Genomic DNA, 23,835 nt, shown 5'->3' with positions numbered 1-23,835 from the left:
GAAGTCCGTAGGTTACATATGGATGAGTCCCAGGGCGACTATAGGTCAAATGCTTATGCCAAACTGTTATATGAATATGTCGATGCCATGGAAGTCAAGGACTGTTATGTGTGTATGCAACTGCCTGCGTCTGTAGATGAAGGCATTAGATATCATCATCTCCCACTGACTTATGGCATTACATGTAGCTTATTGCTTAGCATATTTTACGGAAGAGATAGTTTTGAATATTACTTTTCTAATTATGATTCAGTGTTACCAGAAGTCCCAAATTACAAGCAAATGAATAAATGGGACTACTATAAGAGTGAAGACAGATTGGCAAAGTTCTTCATTCCTTGGGATACTTTAGATACTTCACTTGCCCGCAGAAATAACCTGACTTGCAAAGTGTCAGAAGTCGAGAAGAAGTTTATAGGGCAAGTGGATGATCGTTATAGAAGGCAAAAGATTCTGAAGAAATCAGGACAGTGGAAGACAGATTGGACCGAGGAGGAGAAAGCGCATAAAAGGAAGGGTAGTAGTGGTCCAATAGCTTTGGATCGAACACAGAAAGGGAAGTTATGCCTTCACAGAAGTCAAACGTACTACGAGAATGTATTCGTAGGGGAGGTCAGTTGTGAACATGCTTTTAGATTAGAATATTACACAAAGGACTTCTTGAAAGGAATGCAAGTGACTCCAAATGTATATTTTGTATGTGGAAGAAATGCCTACGTGAGACTACCTGACAACTGGTATGGATCATGTTATTTGGCAATTGTCTTCCCCAAAATATACCATGCCCAAGACTTAGAGATCATAGAGGGCAAGGTGTCAACAAGAGGGAGAAGAGACCTAGGGGATGCGGAAATAGTTGGAGATGTGTTTGGCGCTGCATTTCCTCTTTTAGGACTGATCCTCAATGATGTCAAAATTAGGAGACTGGCAACAGTCGTAGACAGGTTGTCTGCCAGTACTGCTAGATCCTTAATGCTGGTGGAAGGAGAGATGCAGTCGATAAGGGCCATGGTGCTTCAGAACCGTCTTGCGTTAGACATTCTGCTAGCCAAAGAGGGCGGAGTCTGTAAGGCTTTGAAGGTCCAGGAATGTTGCACTTACATTCCAGACAATTCAAAACCTCTTGAGAAAGTCATTATGAACATAACTAACATTCACAAAGAGATCGAAGACCTAAGTAAAGTGAAGGTTTGGGAAAAAGTGGGTCATGGAATGGGTGAAGTTGGAGGTTGGTTCGCCAACATAGGGAAGAGCTTTGTATGGTACATACTGAAGCCTATCATCATAATAGTGATCTGTGTGATCATGTTGTGGGGATTGGTGAGGTTGTACCAATGGTACAGATCAAATAGGTTGGAGAGATCCAGGAGAGAACAGGAACGGAGATTGGCTGCAATGCAGGACAATCAGTACAGAAGTCTGAGGGCTTTAGAAATGCTGAAACGAGGGAGCCTTGCAACAAGCTCTGTATGAAACGTTCAAATTGATGTACTAGTGATGACCCCTAGAGGTCATCAAAGGGGGGAACTGAGAGAGCGCAATTTGAATAAAACACATGTATACGCCCTATGTACAAGTCCATGGCGTAAAGTTAGCTAATGTAACTTGAGAAATGAGAAAATGTATCCGTACTTACTCAAGAGTGTTTTAGTAGAAATAGAAAGCCCCTATAGATTATGGGCTATAATAGAAATGTGTGGAAATGTTTAGAAATATTAGACGTGATTAATCAGGATCCATGTTATGTAGCTGCTAAATGTAGGAATGTCATGCTGTAAAGCATAGAAGGGAACAGGCCTCATGGCCAGGGCAGAAAGGATTGGATATGTACACATATACATTACATGGATTGCACTAATGTTATTTAGTAATTCTGTTTATTCGTTAGATTTATATTCCATAGAAGTGTTTCTTATAATCAAAGAATAAGGTGTTAACATGTTATTTTAATTCACGAAAGGATTTGAAGAGAATAAACCCTCTGCGAGAATGGTTGTAGGCCTGAAGAGATAAAAAGGTTTCTGATTTGCACGTGCTGGTACAGGCCGAGTTGTGTCGAGAAATAAGTTGCAAACTTCTGTTAGAAGTCTATGAGAATAGGGATCCAAGTTGCGGATGTCTGTCTGCAGGTGCGAGGGGGGTTCCAATTAAAGTTTGATGAATAGAGCTCTGTTCGAAGAGACTGGTACAGACATGGAGGAGGGTTCAGGAATGTTTCAGGGGTATCGGCGAGCTGGAGAAGAAGCCTGGGAAGCAAGGTCAACGCTAAACACGAGGCCCAAAGGAAGATCATCATAGAAAAATCCAGAACCGACACCACGTGAGGGGCGTCTCTCAAGGGGCGTTTCAACTGTAATTGTGTTTTTGTATTAGGGACAGCACCCCTGGGTGGAGAGAGAGCAGATGCCTGAGGACCTTTCAGAGAGCGGGTGGGTAGGCAGAGAGAGGGGTCATGACTGGAGATCATAGGTTTTCACCTAAGACTAAGAGTGGGTGAACTTCTTAGGAAGTCATTCACAGCTGACACCTTTGATAGGTAGGGACTTTGTTATGTAGGGATACCATCCAGCACAGAGTAGGGACAGCCTAACCTGATTCTTTCCTTCCTTTGTAAATGACGGATAGATTACAATTCGTGTCTATTCTTGCAAACCTGATGATTCTGGAATTAGTGTTGGTGTTCTTCTTTGGTCGCCTAAGAGCTTTTAGAGAACACATGTTTGTATTAGTGCCTCTATATCTTTTGAATCTCATTTTGAGATGCCTGTATTTGCAGTTATCATTGATTATATAATAAATCTTTGAAACTTAGAAGTAGTATGTGGTTTTTCAGAGTCGAGCCCATTATTAGACAAACTAATCTGGTATTGGATGCACTTTCTTTCCTCAATGACAGGCAATAAAGATTCTGTCGACCTGAACGGGGTTTAGATCTAGAGTGGTAAAATAGAGATCAAAAATCCCGCCCTCCCACCCTACACACACGCCTCCACGACGCTGGGATCCAAGAGAAGGCCCTGGACCGGACCACCTCCTTCCTCTGCGGCAGAACCCAGAGCGTCCGCCTCCCCCTTTCCACTCTGAAGCCACAGAGATCCTCTGCGGCGTACCCCAGGGCTCATCCCTCAGCCCAACACTGTTTAACATCTACATGGCACTGCTCGCCCACGTCGCCCGACTGCATGACCCTTACATCATCTCCTACGCCAACGACACCCAGCTGATCCTCTCCCTCATCAAGAACCCCCAAACCACCAAAACCAACCTCCACGAAGATATGAAAGCTGTTGCAGAGTGGATGATGAACAGCCGACTGAAGTTAAACTCGGACAAGACGGAAGTCCTCATCCTCGAATCCCCCCTCAGCCTGGGACGACTGCTGGTAGCCGACTGCACTGGGATCAGCTCCGTCGGAGGTAGCTGTGCGCTCTACAAAATTCTAAATAATAATAAATAATAACACTCACTGACCACGCACGCAGCCTAGGGTTCATCCTCGATTCCACCCTCTCCATTACTAAGCAGGTCAACGCCGTCTCATCCTCCTGCTTCAACACCCTCCACATGCTCCGCAAGATCTACAAGTGGATCCCCACCAAAGCGAGAAGAACGGTCACCCAGGCCCTCGTCGGCAGCAGGCTGGACTATGGCAATACCCTCTATGCAAGAGCCTCGGCCAAACTCCCGAAACAACTTCAACGCATTGAGAACGCCTCTGCATGCCTGCGCCTCAACATCCCTCGCCGCAGCCACATCACACCCCACCTGAAAGACCTGCACTGGCTCCCCGTCAACAAGAGGATACCCTTCAAGCTTCGCACCCAGATACACAAGGCACTCCACAACACAGGACCAGCGTACCTCACCATACGCCTCAGCTTCTACACCCCCACCCGCCAGCTTCGCTCCGCCGACCTCGCCCTTGTCCCCCGCAGATGAAGAGCGACCTCCGGCGCCGGGTCATTCTCCCACCTCGCCGCCAAGACCTGGAACACACTCCCCATCCCGCTACGGCGGACCCAAGACCTGCTGAACTTCAGAAGACTCCTCAAGACCTGGCTTTTCGAGCAGTACCAGCATTCCCCCCCCCCTCCCCTGCGCCTTGAGACCCTCCCGGGTAAGTAATGCGCTTTACAAAGGTTTTGATTGATTGATTGATTAAAGTGGTAAAGAGAAGGAAGATAAGGATAAAAGGGAAGACAGATGTTGCAAATTGAAGTTCCTCTTTTTTTAACGTATCTTGCTTTTAGCATAGTGTTTTTCTGAACAAGTGCTTTTTGGTATATTTCTGGAAGATCAGAGGGGACACTTGTGATTATTTTATTTTGGAGAGAGGAGTGGGGCATGTGGCAGATCGGTGTGTCCCTTATGAGCTTAAGAGCAGAGAAATACCAACTTTCGAAAAGTGGCATTTCTAAAATAGTAATGCTAAATCCAATTTTACCAGTAAAGAGGATTTATCATTGCCATTCTAAAGATACAAAACATGATATAGCTGCTACTTTTCAATCTGGAATTACAGAAGTGAAAAATAAATGTAGATGTTTTTCATTACCAGGACATGTAAAACTTAAAAGTACATGTCCTATCGTTTACTAACACACCACCCTGCCCTATGGGCTACCTAAAGCCTATCTCAGGGGTGGCCGATTTTTAATAAAAAGGGAGTTTAAGGCTTGGCAAGTGGTTTTAAATGCCAAGTCAATGTGGCAGTAGAACTGCACACACAGGCCCTGCAGTAGCAGGCTGGAGACATGTTTCAAAGGCTACTTTTGTGGGTGGCACAATCGGTGCTGCAGGCCCACTAGTAGCATTTCAATACAGGCCCTTGATAAATGGTATACAACTCTACAAGGGCTGTAAAAGTACATTAAATATCCCAATTGTGGATAAACCAATGTTACCATGTTTTGCAGGGGAAGCACATGCATTTTAGCAATAGGCAGCAGTGGTAAAGAGCTCAGAGTCTTAAGTCCAACAAAAGGAATAAGGAAAAAATAAGCAGACAAATGGTCTGAGGGGAGAGAACCCTAAGGTGACATGTCCATCTATCGTTTTTTCTACACAAGATGTTTCTGCATCCTGGAGGAGCTCCTTTTGTACAAAGCTGCAGGCTGCCACTAGGACGGTTAATTTCTCCCATTGTTTCTCATAAGGAAGGTGGCAAAGGGGGTTCGCTTAAGTTTTGTAATTCTGATTCACTTTTAATTTAATGCACTATTAATTTCTTAAATTGACATTGATTGTATGATATATTAGTTTCATCAGAGTGCAGTAATTATGTAAGTGTGGTTTCTCTGCACCTAGGGTTAATGTTGTCTTGGTGGTGTGTCTTTTGGGCTGTTACTATCAGACCATGATGAAGGCATACTGCTTGGGCGTACCCTCAATGAGTAAGGAGTGGGACGAAGTAGGAAATGAGGAGGTAATGCCTAGATTACTTACAGGTAATCCTTGTTACTCAGATTCGTCCTTCCTTTTACCAGTATTTACAAACCTTCCTTCTCAAGAGCGTTCCTAAACAATCTGATAGTGGGCTTTGTTAAACAGGAGAACCTTCAAAATGAGTGGAATCTATAGGAGGATGAGTGTTGTCATCCATGGAATTGGAAAAAAGCTTGGGAAGTGGAGACCACTTTGGGGGTGTAGGATTAATTGTCAATGAGTACGTACTGGGGTGAGGAAGAGAAAATTGGAGTAATGAGGATCACTGTTAAGTAATCGGTGCATCATAAAAAAGGCAACCAAACATAATAAAATAAATCCATAGAGAAATAAAGAAAACAATCCCTATGTTGCTATTCAAAACATACATATCCATGAGCTATTAAAAAGGTCACTCTCACCTCTCAACCAGTATTCGTAGAAAGGTTTATCTGAATAATGGCCTAACTGTCGTTCTATGCATTATTATCAAAGACTGGACCTTTGAGCCTTAGTGGTCATTGCCTTGTAATATGGATTAAATTCATTGCAGAGTTTAAAAAAAGAAGATGCCCTAATGGCATTCTCACAAGTATTGACATAACAAGTGTGTAAACTAAACATCATAGGATAGTATTTGATTTAAAAAAGTGTCAAGAGCTTGAAATAGCGGTTTAACTTTCATGTCAATCGAAAAGGCATTTTATATTTCTTTTCCTAAGGTTTCAATATCAAATAGTCTATCAAAACAATACCAATTATTTTACTATGACCACTACTATTTATCTGCTTGTCTTCATAACTGTAATTCTGTTGGTTCTTATTTACATGCCTTTCTCCTTAAACTTGTACCAAAAGCAGCAGCTCACTTAAGTTGGGATCCACTAGGATTTTCAAAGTCCACTAAAGTGTCAAAACGTTCAACTCACTGGAGGCATTGTTAAGTCATCTGGAAGTACTATAAAGAGATCACACAGGTGCAGCAAAGGGCTAACCCTATTTATTAGTGCAAAATCATCTTGATGATAATACGCAATCCACCCAGGAGGAGAAGATGAACAACCATACAGAAGATACTGTTAGACCACAGAAAGAGTATTGCATGGAGTCCACACAAGAGCTACTGAGGCAAAAATCTTCTATACCATTGAAAAAATGGTGTCTAACCCAGAGAAATCAAACGGCCTGGGTATCAAACGGTATAGTGAACAAGGTGGTCCTAGACATAATTTAGTCAAAACATTAAATGTAGCACTTTTTTAGATTTTTAGTTTCGTACGGGACTTAATCCTGTAAAATAAAAAGAAGAAGAAAGCATACAAACAGACAAATGCGTATCTAATATTGACAGTACCCAAAGTAATTCTGAACACATAGTTATCTGGGGCAACATACATTTGCAATTTATTTACAATATATATACAATTTGAGACAGTAAAGATTGGGGGTTGCTGCCAGGTGCAGTAGGAAGTGCAAAGGTAAGTGCTCAAGTGAAGAAGGGAAAGGAAAAAATGAAGGTTTGAGAGGAGAATCTAATACTTTTTAAACCAGCTAAGGTGTTTGCCTGGTTCAGGGAAAATCAACTGGTATGTAAATCAGAGAAGTCTGAAATAATTTTCTTCGGCCATAGCCTGGGTGAGGAATGGCGCCAATGGTGGCCCCAGGACATGTCCCCTCCCACTTGCCCAATCACCTCTGTAAAAAACCTTGGCGTAAAATTGGATGCGGACATGTCCATGAAATCACAAGTCTATTCAGTAGCCGGTACTTGTTTTGGACTATTGAAAACTATTGAAAACGATGAGGAACTTTCTCCCTCTACTTCCAGTCTCGCATAGGAAAACCGTGGTCCAAGCCCTGATAACATCATGGTTGGACAATGTCAATGTCCTGTACTTAGGCCTCTCTGATTACCTATTGGTCCATCTGCAGGTGGTTCAAAACCTGCCAACAAGGCCCGTTCTTATGGTTGACCCTAGGACACACATGACACCTCTTTTGGTGTCCCTGCACTGGATCCCGGTGCGAAAGAGGGTTAATTTTAAAGCCTTGGTGCTAGCCTTCAAGGCATTTCACAACTTAGGGGCTCCCCCTATCAGGAGCAGAATTCATTCCTATGCTCCATCTAGAGCCCTGCGGTCCTCGACTCAGAGGTTGGCGATCGTGCCTAAGTTCGCTCGTTCACTTATGGGCAGACGCGCCTTCCAGGTGGTGGCCTCCAGGCTATGGAACAGCCTGCCGCCCCCAGCAAGACAGGTGCAGGATCTCCTTATCTTCAGGAGAAAGTTAAAAGCCTGGCTCTTTCAAAATTAGATGAAGCACCTGCTGTTGCATACAACTGTTCTGTCAATGAGGTCAAGTTAGCGCCGGGACACTCTCAGGAGTAGCAGCGAGCCCTACAAATACCCTGTAACATAACATAACATAACTTGGTAATAGGTGAAAGTTAGGCTCCAAAGCTATAAAGCTCCATTTCCATTTGCCTACTCTGCCAAAATACAGAATGTTATTTCTGACTGATGTACTTGGTAAAGAAACTCAACCTCCCTTGTGCTGGTGGTACATCAGCAACCTGATGCATCCAGAAAGGATGGTTGCCAATAAGTAAGAGAGAACTGTGCTATGAATATTTGTGTCAAATGGGATAAACCAATAGTACGTAATCCCATGCATTAATGCTTAACTACTACAATCTGCTGGCAAGACCTACACATGAAAAGTTGGAACAAGCAAATTTCATCAAGACTTCGGCCTAGCTGTCACCCTATGGAGGCTGGTCTAATGTATCTACCTACATCAGATAAATTAAACTATACTTTGAGGACACAGCTCAAGCAGACATCAACTGTCTTGGTGAAGACAGTAGATCCACTCACCCTGCCTCAGGATTCGTGAATATAATCCTCTTTTTAGCAAAATAATCCCCTTTGCCTCTCATAATGCATGCCTCATGGGCTACGGCTTGCCGGGAATTGATATTTTATACTCCCCTTCTGCTACTTCCAAACTGATCAAAATAGAATTCAAATTCAACATTTTTTGCCATGTATACTGAGACTTTAAGTGCTAAATTAACCCAGTAAAGGCGATACATTTTCAGAGTTACTATTCTGCAAGTCAAACACTTCCTTGTGAAAAGAAAAACTGAGGGTTTTCATGCAAGAACTCATTTTTCTAGCAGAAGGATTTGCTAATAGAGAATGGAAAACTTTTTTCTGGAAGTGTATTTTAAAGTGAACCACGAAACACAAACAGTTAAGCAGTTTCTTGGTAAATAGGCTGATTTGCTGTGATTCGATAAAAAGGGAAATGAAGTGTTATTTTAAGTTCAGTGAAACAACTGCCTTCTCTTAAAACAATAATTTGAATAGTTTAATGTTTAGCTTTATGGATTGTTGCTTGTTATTCCTTCAAAGTAGATGACAAAATAATTACCACTTGATGTGGTTGTGAAAATTGATGGTGCGTTTTAAGCCGATTGCTTAAGGCTGAATACCACTGGAGACAGCAAACCATAGTATAGATTCAGTTGAATATATATACAATTCAAAGAAGTTATCTTTTACACAGCACTACAGAGAAAACTTTTTAAAACGTCCCTCATTACATTTGTAGGAGTGGGTGGTTCAAGTGACATGAGTTCTTCTAAGAGAAAATGTTTATTTTCAGGATGTCGGGAAAAGATTTCATCTGACAAGGTTAAGCTTTAGGATTAGATCTTTTTATTGAGAAAATGGGGTCACACGATGGCAAAAAAGTACCATTTTACAATGTGTATTGTAAGCTCCTCAAGTCACCTCTTGCAAAAACACAATAGCCAACTTAACACTTGTTACCCCTCATCGGTGTTGAAGCACTTCTCTGGCAAGTAGCACGCCACTCCAGAACTCATAAAGGATTACTGTTGAAAATTAGCATAGTAAAAAAAATATGAAGTAATTTGAGTAGTGGATATGTTGTTCAGTTATTTGGGAAGTGGGAAGAGTTTAGAAAAGTTTGTTTAGGGGATCGGTATAGTAAGAGAGGTGTCAGATGATGCAAGGAGGGGTAGAGTAGGAGAGAGTCTAGAAAGGGTTATTTTGGCAATCATTGTAGTGGTATGAGGTTTGGGATAAAAGAGAGAGTGGATGTAGAGAATATATTGATAGATGTATAGGATGAGAGATAGGGTAGTGCATTGGAAGGAGTAGTAGAAAATGTTTGAGATGAGTCAGATGGTTGGGCTAGAAGATATATTGAGCGAAGTATAGGCTGAGAAATAGGGTAGTGCATTGGAAATGCTAAATTAGAAGAAAGTGATAAATATTTAGATCCATAATTACATTGAAAGTATATAGATACATAAAGGAGGTAAGTATATGTAGATTAAAGATATTGATAGAGGCACAGGATGAGAAATAGGGTAGTGCTTTGGATATGCTTTTTCAGGAGAAAAGTAACAGACACACAGATCCAAGTAAATGGAAGGTACATAGATGCACAATGGAAGTATGTACATGTAGACCAAAGATGATTTTTATTTAATTATTATTTTTTTTCTCTCAACAACATAATCATTTTACATGTTTATACAAAGTAATACACAAAGATAGGTACATATCTATAGTAAAAAAAATGCTTGTATACAGAGGGATATGCTCTAAATTTCGGCGTATGGTGCTTATGTGTGAAAAAGCCAAATCTTGAGTCGTTTTCTGAAGATAAGGTGGTTGTCGGTGGACCTTATGTTGGGGGATAAAGAGTTCCATAGTTTGGCTGCTTGAACAGATAAAGATGTGCCACCCATGGTTTTTTTCTTGTATGGTGGGATTTTGAGGTGAGATGCTCCTTTACAGTGGAGGTTCCTTTGTTGAATGTGTTTGATGATTTTATTCCTGATGAAGAGTGGTCCCATTCAATGTATTGCTTTGTGGGTGATATAAACAGCTTGAACGTGGATCTTCTGGCAACCGGTAACCAATGCAGGGCTTTCAAGGCAGGGGAGATGCGGTCTCGCAGTTTGATATGCAAGAGTAGTCTGGCAGCTGAGTTCTGAATCCGTTGTAGTCTTTTCATGGTAGTTAAAGGTGATCCATGGTAGGGGCTATTGGCGTATTCGAGTTTGGACAGAACAAGGGTGATGGTTGTGTGGAAATCCCAAATGAGGGAAAATTTGTTGCATAATTTTTATAGTAGCAAAGCTTGATCTTGCTAGTTTATCCACTTAGGCATTCATTGACAGCTTGGAGTCCATGGTCATTCCGAGGTTTCTTACTTCTTTCGATACTTTAGGCAGTCATCCCAGTTCATCAGGCCTTGCAGCAAGTAGGTTGTAATGTTTCCAATCGCCACACTGAGTATTTCAGTTTTTGAAGCATTCAATTTGAAATGGCTCCAGGTCATCCACTAATCTACGGCTCTGAGACAGCTGAAAATTGGTGATTTTCCAATGTCTTTGGGGCATTCCAGTTGAAGGAGTATTTGCGTGTCATCTGCATAGTTATAGCACATAAGGTGAAATTTATTGATCAGTGCTGGTAATGACTTCATATAGATTTTGAAAAGCATGAGTGAGATGATAGAACCTTGAGGGACCCTTGCTTTTGTGGAGTACGGTTTGGACGAGAAAGGTGGGGTATGGATGACATTAGTTCTGTTTCGAAGGTAGGACATGATCCAGTCTACAGCAGTTCCCTCTATGCCGGCATCATAGAGTCTTTGTTTCAGAATGTCATGGTCAACTGTGTCAAAGGCAGCTGAGAGGTCCTAGAGGAGTAAAGCAGCAACCCCGTTGTGGTAAACTGTATTCTGTAGGTCATCCCAGATGGCAAGGAGGGCAGATTCAGTGCCTCTTCCCAGACGGCATCCTGTTTGAAAGTCTGAAAGTATGTCATTCTCTTTAATCAATTGTGACATCTGGGCGAACGCTACTGTTTCTATCAGTTTGCCCAGGAACCGTCCATTTGTAATGGGTCTGTAGTTGTCAGGATTCAGCGGGTCCAAGTTTGTTTTCTTCAGTAAAGGGCGTATGTATGGAAATATTCCAGTAGTTAAGGAATAGTTGATGATTCTTATTACTGGAGTGGCAGCAAAGTTTGTTAAAAGAATTGTCTTGAAAGTTTGTGGCGGACAGGGGTCAGAAGGGCTGCAGGCAGGCCAGCTGCTTTGACCCGGTCAATAAAGTCATCATGTGAGATGTGTTGGAAGGAACGGAGAGGCTTGATTAGAGCATTCTTGGATTGTTGTTTTGTACAAGGGTTAGTGCTGGTGCTTTGTTTCGGTTTTAAGTACAATTCCAAAGTGTCTGCTTCGTCTGTGTAATGATTTGCCACTTTGTCTGTGAAATCTTGAGTAACAGGATGAGTTCCTTCTAGGCAATTTGGTTGGCAAAATTCATTGAGTATTTGATAGAACTATTTATTTTCACATTTAGCATTTTGAATTCTGTCTGAATAGTACCTTTTCTTAGCTTTTTTGATAGCAGACATGTATAATCTGTTAATCTTCTGTAGGTGAAGTTTGTCTTGTTTGGCATTTGTTTTGAGACAGGTACTTTGCAGCTTTCTACTTTGTTGTTTTATGTCATTTATTTCTGTGTTTCTCCAAGGCGCTTTTTTTCTTTTGTTCTGTTGTGTGGTTTTGAGTGGTATCAGGATGTCAAAAGCTTCCTGTAGCCACTAAAATAGATTTTGGACAGAATTTATGGTTTCCAGATTTGTGCTGGATGTTAGTTGTGTTTCCAAGTGTTTCAAGTTGAGTTTGTTCCACGGCCGATAGGTGGATGGATGTAAGGTAGTTTTAGGTGAGTTGCTTAGCATTGTTTTATGTTGGAAGGCAAGCAAGTGGTGGTCTGACCATGTGACTGGAGTTATAGTTTGAAAGGTAACTAGTTCAGTATTAGCAAAAATTATATCTAGGATATGTCCAGCTGTGTGTGTCAGATTGTGGACAATTGATGCAGGTTCAATGCGTCTAGGCAGCTGATTATAGTTTTTGGATGGGTCATATTAGGTTAATCAAACCAAATGTTGAGGTCACCCAGAACGCATAGGCTGGAGTGTATTGTTATCGGTTTGAAACTGTGTCTAGAAGTGCATCTGGTAATATTGCCTTGCTAGGTGGAGGTCTGAAATGGAGCAGGAAGTTACAAGAGGAAGACAGTGTAGTATTGCATATTGTTAGAAGAGCTTCACAATTCTTTATGGAGATGTTGTCATTTTTAGTGATATGTATTGTTTGCCTGAATACAACAGCTAGACCACCTTCTTTTTTCGCTATACGATTTTGGGTGACTATTTGGTAGCCTAGAGGAATGGCTTCATGCAGGACTGGAGCCACATCTTCTCCCAATCATGATTCGGTTATGAATAGTATGTCAGGTTTTGCATCGGTGAGAAGGTCGTAGATGTGATGCTTCTTATTAGAGATGGATCGAGCATTTATTAGTCGACAGTTTAGTGAGTGGCCTTTGGTGATAGTGGGACTTTGTTTGGTAGAAGAGTGATTAGTATTGTGTCGGTTTGTAGCAGGCGTGTTTTTAGTGCTGGTATTAACGGTATTAGGTGTAGCTGTTCTGTATCATGTTCCTTATCCAGCATGCTAAGAAGGTATTTTGATGGGTCTGCATGTGTATGTGTTGGAGATGATGTTTGAGAGTGAGCTGGAGTGCTGTTTTGCTTTTGTGGTGAAACATTGTTGTGAAGTAGACATGGGGAAGCAAAGTTGAGAGGTGTGGCATGTTGCTCTTATTTGTTGCGTGTGTTTAAGGCGGAAAGTGTATAAGTTAGGGGAGGTGGTGCAGCATGTGGGTCATGTAGTAATGTCCTAAATTGTCCAATGGATGAGAGGCGGTTAGAAGAGAGGTGCTGTATTGCTGTATCTATGTTAGGTGTGGTGGAAGAGTGAAAGCTTGGCATTGGAGCTTGTTCCTTTGTGTGGTTTGAAAGGTGGGTATATGTTTGTATTTTGTGATGGTAAGTATTATGAGGTGTTGCACTTTGAAGATCTTGTTGTGCTGGTGTGTGTGATATGTTTTGCTTTTGAGGAGTAGTGAAAAAGGTGCTGATGTATATGTTTCATGCAATGGATTTGGTTCTGTAGTATTGTTTGTGAGAGGAGGTTGTGATGTAGAGGGGGTGGTGATGTGTTTATGAGTAGAGTGTATGTTGTGTGTAGGAGGGAATGAATTAGAGGTGACAGTGTTTATCTTAGACTGGTTTGTTGCAAGAGTTACAAAGTGTGTGTGTTGTGCGTTAGTGTTATAATGGTAGAAGGGAGAGGAGGGTGTTTGTTGGACAACTGATGGAAGGATGATTATATGTTTGTTAGGTGTAATTACAGCAGGGAGAGTGTGTCTGAATGGGATGTAGTTATGTATGGTGCTGATTGGCGTTGTGTTAGTGATGAGTGTATTAGTTAGTGGTATAGGATAAAGTTGTGTACGGTTTGTAGGTGATGGTGAATATGTGTGGTAGTTGAGATAGCAGGGTGTGTAGATGTGGATTGGATGGGTTTGTAGTGCATGCTGGTACATTAATCTATGCATAGTGTTGTGCGTGTTGTACATTTGGTGTGAGTGTGTTGCTCTGTTTGTGGATGTGGATGGTGTGGGCTGGGAATTGCTAAATGAGAAAAAGGGCAGCATTTATGGCCCTAGTCCCGACCAGTCTCGAACAGGCTCAAACAGGCAACTACCCTTGTCCTCTCTGCCCTTAACAGACTCAAGCAGGCAACTGCCCTTGTCCTCTCTGCCCTTAACAGGCTCAAACAGGCAACTGCCCCTGTCCTCTTTGCCCTTCGCCTCGACGCCCGGGCTGAGACGCCCTCCTAACCCTGGCCTTTTTTATAGCCCTAGCAATCAGGTGACCCCTTCGGCCAATGGGAACCCTAGCCCTAACACTATCCAATCACAACACTAGCCATAAAATCTAGAACCAATAGGAGACCAGGAACTTACAGCCAATCTTAGCCCTAGTCCAAGCACCCAATCAGTTCAAAAACCCTGATCTCCACATCCAATAAAGGCCCTAGCCCTACCAGTAGTCCCAAAACAAGTCCATGCAACCAATGGCACTACTTCCAATAGAAAACCTAACCCTACTCTAAGTCCCACACCTCATCCAGCAACCAATCACACCAGAAGCCCTAATCACTACTTCCAATTAAAGGTCTAACCCTAGCCCTTGTTCCACCCTACTCTCAACAACCAATAACATAGGAATCCCTAGTCCCTACTTCCAATAGAAATCTTAACCCTAGCCCTAGTCCCAACCCTACAATGATTGAATCACAGACCCAGACACCAATCAGAACCCTATAATACCCAACCAATGAGGATGTTACCCTAATAAAAAAAAACACCAGATACAACCACCAATCAGTGTAGACATGTACCAACCACTAGCAGACCATTCAAGGTCCCAGCGACCTCAGGCAAGGTTTGCAGGCCAGGGAGTTGGAAGCTGCTTCTCCTGTTTAGAATCTCCTAGGAGACAGACAGGCTCAATCCACACTTTGGACTTCAGCAGGTAAGGGCCTCACTAACTTGAAATCTAACCATACTGTTTGAAAAAAACTTTACTCCCTCTGCTGGCCAAAAATCGAAGTGCACAGGCCCTAGTAAATACAGTTTATACAGCTCACAGAAGCACCCTCTAATGTAGAAAATCCCTGGTAGGGGGTCTGGTCTCACTGGCTTGTGAACACAAAATGGTGGATGGGAGTGCACTGTTTCAACATACAGGTCTTAGCAGAGAGCAAAGGAGAAATTTGGAGGGAAAACAGAATTGTCACCAAGTAATGAGAAGGACAAACTACAGAGGTTGGACTGCAAATTCCACCATTCAATACGCTAAATGGAGGTAATCATGAGCAGGGAAAACCACACGTTTAAAACACAACACATGTGATCAAATATGCAATTACATGCAGGCTAAAACTACAATTTTTAACTATAACAATCACAGGCAAAGACAATAAAAACAGAAAGTGAAAATCGTTTTTTAAACAACTTTTTGTCTTGGGAAGAGACAGCACTAGTCTGTCTCCTTACCACTTCCTGGACTCTGCTCACTGCAATCTGGGGCACAGGTAGGCTGCAACTCACAAGATGGAGGAGAATGATTTGGGGTGCACCCAGCAAGGCCTTAAGGGGCCTGGACAGGTGTGAGAGGAGGGCTCAGACTTGCGTGGTAGCTGAATAGCCAATGGTCTGCTGGGCTGGGGTGGGGGCTGGCAGCTGCTTCTCTTGTTCAGAATCCCCTAGGAGACAGACAGGCTCAATCCACACTTTGGACTTCAGCAGGTAAGGGCCTCACTAACTTGAAATCTAGCAATACTGTTTGAATAAAACTTTACTTCCTCTGCTGGTCAAAAAACGAAGTGCACAGGCCCCAGTAAATACAGTTTAAACAGCTCACAGAAGCACCATCTGATGTAGAAAATGCCTGTTGCTGGGGGAGGGAGGAGGCAGGGGGGGATGGTCTCACTTGCTTGTGAACACAAAATAGTGGCTGGGAGTGCACCGAATGACCCTGGCTATAACTTTTACTTATGTCCACACAAGCACTACGCCAGAATCAACATGGTCTTTAACTAGGTGGTCCATGCTGGATAGCACGGAAATGACAATATGCCTCAGGATCATCTTGGATCATAACTCAATTGTGTTTTTATTTGGCTCAACTGGTGATAGGCCCAACCATCCCAAGTTCTCATTTCCTATGCATTTGCTGGCTAATGACAACTATATAACTCATGTGTCAAGGCTGCTTAGGTAATTCCTTCAGGGCAATAAGGAAATGGCTGCACCTCATATAATCTTGGACACAATGAAAGCATACCTCTGGGCATCACCCAGCAGTATGTGGTCAAGCAGAACAGAGATGCCTTGGAGGAGGCTCACTCTTGTTGCCAATTTATTATATAACTTGAAATACTGCATGCATCTAAAATTTGCCAAGGGCTGGCAGATCAACAGGTGGTCTTTCTCAAACTTGTGGACAAAAAGATCTTTTCTAGGACGTAGGGGAAAGATCAGGGAGCCGCAGGATATGCTAAAAATAGAAAGCTACACTATGAATACGGGGAACAGGTGGGTCGAGTTCTAGTACACCAGATATCAGACCAACACTCAAATTGTGCAATATGGGTGATTAAGGATAAGGATGGCAAGTTGCACACTACTTCTATGTCTATTCTGGAAAATTCGCCTGATTTTATAAAGAGCTGTACAGTCAGTCACAGGTTATAGATCAGGTTGGACGCTCAGACTATATTCAGTAGTGTAGTTTACCCCCATCTGGGGAAGATCAGGTGGGCGATAGGCAGACCGAGTTTTCGAAGTCTGAGATTGATGCTACACTATTGGCTTTGCCAACTGGTAAGGAGGCAGGTGAGGATGCCATACCCTTGGAGTTCTACAAGGTATTTAAAGATATAATAATCGTGGAATTTCTTAAGGAGGCCCAACATATTTATATAGGTGGGGTTGCTCCAGAAAAATGTAACTCCAGCAACAATATTGCATTCCTAAAAAAGGATATGCCATCTGAGGATATGGGGTCATATAGTGCCATCTCTCCGATTAACACAGATGCAAAATGGCTTGCTAAAGCTTTGGCCATGCATCTGGCCCCTGTAATCTCATCCCTAGTCTCTTCACAATAACATGGATTCGTTAAGGAACAGATGCTCCTCGTCATGATAACATGGCGATTGCTGCTTTTGATGTTGTGGGGAGGCTCAACAATAATATGGGTGTGAACCTTTTAGATGCAGAAAAAGCCTTCAACCATGTTGCATGAGATTGTATGTCGACATACTGCGTACTTTTGGCATCAGCGAAAGATTTACTAATGTGGACAACGCTTTATATAAGACACCCAGGGTGAGGGTAGTCCTTGCAGGGAACTGCTCCACTCAATTTCAGATACGTAAAGGCACTTGACAAGGGTGCCTGCTCTCTCCCATTTTGTTCTCTATGTATATAGAGCCCTATTTACAGTCCCTCCTTAGGAACACTGGTATCCAAACTTTGATTGTCAGAGGGCAACAATTGAAACTGACTGAATACGCCCATGGTGTGGCAGCATTTCCTCTAATCCATTAATACCAATTAAGCATGTCATCAATGAGGCTGCCAAATTTAGCAAAGTATCTGGATACAATCTTATATCTAAAACCCAGGCTCTCCTGAATGTTAAACCAGATTCCCCTATCGCGGGGGTAACTACAACTGCAGCCTATCTGGGTATCAAGAGGTTTTTACCCAACTTAAATCTTGGAATAAGCTACCACTCACAATTATTGGCCATACTGACATAATCAAGATGACTATTCTCACCAAATGTAACTATTTGTTCAAGACCATTCCAGTGAGTGTTCCAATGCCCTTTTTTAGGCTCCTGGAGGTTGCCATCAGAGGCTTTTTTTGGGGCTACAGACATGCAATGCGAGCTATTCGATTCATGAAGCTCCAGTATAAGAAGGGTGGGCTCTCATTCTCCAGTTTTTAAGCTATATTTCTAGGCGGCCTTTACTGGTCACCTGCGCAGCATACTTAACTTGGCTGTTCCCGGTCCATCATCCTTTTTTTATCAATTAACTGTGGGGGCTGAGGTCAGGCTTTTACTTTATTTATTAGGGAACCCTATTAATATAAAAGTATACATTTTAAGGTCCTGCAGGATATTGTTTGTATATGGAAGGATATTTCCTCTAAATATTCAATAACATTTCTATATAGAGACACACTACTGTGGGATAATCCTGCCTTTCCCTTGGTTTTTAAGGAACCAAACAACAGGGCCTGAGCATGGTGCAGCTTTGTAACTATGGGTCATCTTTACAACCAGAATTGTTTTAGATCGTTCTCGGGACGGCAAGTATCCAACGTGCTCCCATGACACCTCTTCTTTAAGTATTTACAAGTGAGGGAATATATGCAATCAGGATGCCAATACACACTCAATATCGACGGCTCAGAACTCTTGAGGTACTTTTATAAACCAGGCATAAAACTCTCTATCAAAATAAATGATCTACCAAGGGCTCTCCTGTTACAATATAGAAGATAGAGTGATGCTGGCAGCTAAGTTAAGCCAACTGCTTTCAGCAGGGATCTCGGCCACAGATTCAGCTGGCTTTAGAGATATCATATATTAGATATTAGACACTCTGAAACCCTGAAGCTGAAACAGCCGCACACTTTATGCCTGCTGTATTATACCCCAGTTAAAATATACAAGTGGGGAGCAAATGCTACCACTGATAAGATTAAATGCCCTAAATGTAAGCTCCTGGCTGCTGACCTAGTACATATGTTTGTGCTTAGTCCTGCTTTACATGAACTTTGGACAGGGGTGAGTGAGCTCATGTCATCCAACTTGGACCACCAGGTATTAATATCCAATAAAGAAAAAATGTTGGGGATCAAATATGACTATGAGGGAGACACTAAACGCCTGGCAAAGATCATGATGTGTGCACCCAGCTCTATATCGCAGGGGCATGGATTTCTCTTAATGTTCCCAAGGCTGTTGAATGGATGCCCCTTATACATCAATTCTATGAGGCAGTGCTGGCTCTGGCTAAAATCAGAGGTCCCACCTCTTTCAAAAAGTTTGAAAGGATTTGGAATAATCTTCGCTGAGATGCCTCTAGTATTAACTTTGATTAAATAAGCATTAGCTCATTTTATGATGTGAAAATATTGTTCAAAGTATTGGTTGTAACTATGGTTTCCTTTTTCCTTTTCTTTTTTTTGCGTATACACAATCTATGTACTGCAATGAGCGTATGTATGACTAACTTTGACCTAAAATAAAATTTTATAAAGGTAGGTTCTAGCTTGAGACAACTCCCCACCATGACCACATTGTGCCTTGGAAAAAGAATCAGCCTACTGCTTTGCAAAGCTTTGAAAGCAGTCATCAAGTGTAAAAAGTAAGCTTGTTTAATTTAGGGTTATGATATAAAAAAAGAATGCCCTTGAAGGCAGCTATCTCTTATTAAAGCTTTCCCCATTGTTGAAGGCATTATGGTCAAGGTCATGACTTCTGGAGAGGAGAGAGCAGATACAAAAAATATAGAGACAGGGAATGCATTATTTCCTTAAGTATATCTTCAAAGGATAGTAATCTATATTATGCCAGAGTTAACAATTGTGGTGATATGATAAAAGGAGACCCTATCCAGTACACATCTATAGCTAAGACTCTGCCCAAAAGTCAAGGTAGCTAATGTTTGTGGGTTGGCATTTATTGTACAGTGCCCTGATGTCCTTTAGAGACTGCTTAATGCTATAGAAAACAAATTAAATAAATAAAGAAAGTTTAGTTGAACCCTGTATTTAAAAAAATTGGCAAACCCTACGATTAAATATATAAATACGAAAGTCAAATGGGTGAAAAGTCACAAGGCACTTTCCTTTTATTTATGGAAACGTGATAGCATATTGAAAGAAATCAACAGAGAAAAGGAAACTTTCCAATGTTGGTGTTAGAGATAAGACTCTAAAAGCATTCCTGTGAAACCACCAAAGAGGTATGGCCTCTGTAAGTGAGGGTGCACCCTATTACTTATGACAGAGATTTCGGAGTTTTAGAAATTCATATATACAATGTTACTGGATAAAGAATAACCAAAATCAGCAGGCAACAATATATTTCAGCCTCAAGAAAGACCCAGGGTGACACGCTATACAGGTTGAAACACATGTTGGCTGAACTTTGTAAAACTCTTGTCCAAAACTTTTACCTGAAGTAAATAAATAAAGAATGTATTTCAACAGAAGAAGCATTGTATGCTGTGCTCTGTATGATAAAAATAAAGTTTCTATTTGATATAGACTAGCATATTGACAATTTCGGGGTGAACATACCTAAAACTCCACTGATCTCAATAATACCCCTAATAATTTATACAGAATCAATATCCTGAGTCATAAACGCTAAAACTAGACAAGATACATTTAAAAGGGGGCAATGATAACTTGATTATTGAACTGGAATGAAATGAAGGCCCTGGGTCACCAATGGTGAACGTCAGAATCTACCATGTCTTGACATCCCCATGTCACAAAACTGACCTCTGGATATGACATCCTGCTCTCATTCAGGTGACAGGAAGGGAGGTGGATTTTTTTCAGCTAGTGGAGGTGCAGATTAGAAGGTCCTAAAGGGTACCTGGCTGAAAGGCTGTTTTTCTTTCTTTTGCCATCTTCAGACAACGAAGGGCAGAAGAAGCATGTTGGTTCAATGTCCATTTCTTTGCATTCCCAGCGCTTAGCCCTGGAAGGACTTAGTTCACTATAGATCACTGGATGAAATAAGTATGGTGTTGTAGAAAGCTAGTGTTAGAAATGGGATCTCTGATTGGCTAAGACTTGCGCCAAAGCCAGGCAGAGACCAACACTCTAGTCAGGGCAAGGTAATTACATGCCAAAGATAACCCCAGCTCACCCCCTTGGTAGCTGCCTAATAAGTCTAAACGCATTAGACAATACACTCACCCGCATAACTACATTATGGAGTACCTGATAACATAAACCACAGAAGAGGCATATACAGGGTGCGTAAACCATAGTACATGAATCACATTTCCTAGCACCACATAAATCACATTAGGGCCTGGCGCCCTACAAACCTAACAGTCCCCCTGACCAACTGGCCTTCTCAATGGGGCTCAAATACCCTCTGTCCAAAATGTCGGAGCTGCTGCAAAGGCAGCGGAATCCAAAGTGCGCCATGGCACTGACTTAAATGTTGCAGCTGTCACTAAGTGCTGCACAGCTGTGAGACTCAAATGTGGGACACTGGCACTGAAGATGACTTCTGACCAAAGCAGGCAGAAAACGGCGCAGCTGCCCATGCAGGTGCGGCGCAGCTGAGGATAAACAACTAGACCCTGGCACAACTGTGCCCTCAGGGCCTCCATGGGTCCCTGTCAATAACTCTGCCCCCATCGTTGAGCTGCCTGTGCTCTCGCAGGACAGCTGGGATCAGCCATCAACCCCCGGGCACCACTGTGCCCCTGGATCTCCCTGGTGCCTTATGAATTGATTATGCCCAACCTTGGAGCCACACAGGCTCTAGAAGCAAAACAAGACCCACGTTGAAGGGCTGTCACTGACAATGTGCCCCGATGCCCCCCTCCCATCAGGGAACTGGGAATTGAATGCCCCCATCGTAGGACCGGCTCGCAATGGCAGGACAGCGCAAGTACCAACACTGTGCCCTGTAAGGCACTACCAAGCACACATTGGAGACCCCACTCACTGGGACTCTTGGTATGTGGCTCGGGGCTCTCCTCCTTCCTGTCTGGAGGACAACTGCTGCTCCCTCGGCACAGCCAGCACTACACGGGGCTCTCTCCTCACACACAGGAGCTCCGCGCTGCCATCAGTGGCCTCGACTGCCACTTCTCCCTTCACTCCGGCCCCCTCCTGGAACCCGGGACGTCAAGGTGGAGCCCGCGAGGCTCCGGACTTCTTCTCCGGTACAGCTTTGCCTGACTTCCAGCTAGCCGCCCGATCACGGCGGCCTAAGTCTCCTTCCCAGTTGGCGGCAAAGCGGGGTAAATACTCTTAACACAGGGTTGGCACCCGCGACCAGTATCACGGGGGTATCCCTATGCCGGGGATTCCCTCTCTGTCTCCTCAAGGAGCTCAGCACTGCAAATCCTGCTCGCTCCTCCTAATTAGAAATATAGCGCTCACGAGGAGCTAGGGAAGCAGGCAGTCCTTCAGGTCCATAGGGCAAAGCTGGGCCCAGGGAGGCCAGCACACAGGGCCCTCCAGCAGGGAGGCAAGTCCCCATGGGTTTTCCTCTTAGGCCCCAACAGCATCAGGAACAGCACCCAAGCACAGAATTGAACAATTGTCTGGGGTCACAGCCCCTACTTTTATACTCCTTTCTTCTTTTTCTAAAGGGCAGGGCATGGGGGAACCAGATGCAACTGGTTCAGGGGGGATTTGGGGCACTTTGTTTTCCAAGCGCCTCTTCCCCTTTGTTATGAGGGGGCACGTCATCAGACACACCACAGGGGGCGGAGCCAGCATTCACTAGGGCAGGCACCATCCTATTCAGAGTCAGGGGATCATCCCTCCCACTACTCCCAGCCCAGATGTCCTATTCAGTCCAGCGCTGACTCACCCTGCCCCTCCGGGAGCCACACACACCTCCCAGCCCCTGTCACTCACAAGCCATACATGCAATTCACATCAGGCAGGCAGACACATAGCACACAGAAATACCAACTTCTAAAAGAGCCATTTCTAAAATAACCACAGTATTATATGGGAAAGAGATGGGAAAGGGGTGAATGCACAGTGTAACTTCACCTTTGCAGAATCTGGTAGGACACTACTCAAAATACGAGTGCTTTGCATTTATTTGCTACACTTGATAACCTCCCCAAACATTCAGTTACTTTATGTGTTCAACATACTTGGTCTAATGTAGTTAAATGGGAGCAACAGTCAACATAGAGTCATAGTGAAATCCTCCATTATTTTCCACAATTACGTAGTATAAATATCCTTTAGAACATATGATGTTATCTGGCAATCATCAGAGAGCAGTAATCATATCTTTTAAAGGTGAGGATTCTGGCACGTTGTTTTGTTAGTATTTTTTTCCACCAGACAGATTTTGTTGCAACACTAGTCATATAAATCTGTCCCATAGTTCCTGGCTAGTACAAAACTGAATTTGGCTAAATGAACAGCATGCATGTCATGAATTTTGGCTGTATCGCTCAAACAGATTTGTTTCGATGGAATAGGAATTATTCTACAGTGAAATATGTCTTGCCTCTTTTAACCTTTCTGCAGAAAATTGCACAATGCATGATTTTAGCAGCATAATGCACCAAGGAATGCATTGTTATGCTGTATTAACATTTTGAACAACACATTAAAATACAGCTTCCAACATTAACCATTGCTAAAATAAAATGTTGCTAATACAAATCTGTTTACACGATATTGGTAATTTTAATGGCAAATTCAAGTATGACCAACACAAAACTCTTTATGATCCTACATATTCTTGGTAGACCACCTTTAAAAATAGGACTGTAACTGCTGAAATGAAAATAGTTCAGCTCATCCATATAATGATACAAAACAAAATAAGATTCTACATCATATTAAGCAACGCCTCAAATCTGTAAATGCTTTGTTTTCTGACCTGAATAGGTGCTCAATTAGGGCTGCCAATGTTGCCCTGTTAACCGGAGAAAGGGATTGAATAAAGTTTCCATACTTTTCTACACGACCCTCTTCATCCTGTATATCTGTCAAGAAATGAATAAGAATTGTAAGCACACAACCATGAAAAAACTAATGATAATATAAAATGTATTCACAATAAAATAAGCCTGTCTCTCTCTGAATTTCTGGATGTGGGTATCCCGCTGATTAACCACCTC

At 42.6% G+C, this 23,835-nt stretch overlaps 1 protein-coding gene across 1 annotated transcript in view; it reads right to left on the bottom strand.

Moving 5' to 3' along the window:
- ARAP2 (ArfGAP with RhoGAP domain, ankyrin repeat and PH domain 2) overlaps positions 1–23,835 on the bottom strand; it is a 1,270,949-nt gene that overhangs the window by 298,409 nt on the left and 948,705 nt on the right. The window contains exon 22 of the mRNA XM_086964430.1: positions 23,595–23,700. Within this exon, the coding sequence (XP_086820556.1) occupies positions 23,595–23,700 (106 nt within the window). The remainder of the gene's footprint in view (positions 1–23,594; positions 23,701–23,835) is intronic.

The sequence above is a fragment of the Lissotriton vulgaris genome, chromosome 3_2, assembly GCF_964263255.1.
Source record: "Lissotriton vulgaris chromosome 3_2, aLisVul1.2, whole genome shotgun sequence".
Lineage (NCBI taxonomy): Eukaryota > Metazoa > Chordata > Amphibia > Caudata > Salamandridae > Lissotriton > Lissotriton vulgaris.
Note: the sequence above shows the minus strand (reverse complement) of the source record. Positions and strands in the feature narration are given on the sequence as shown.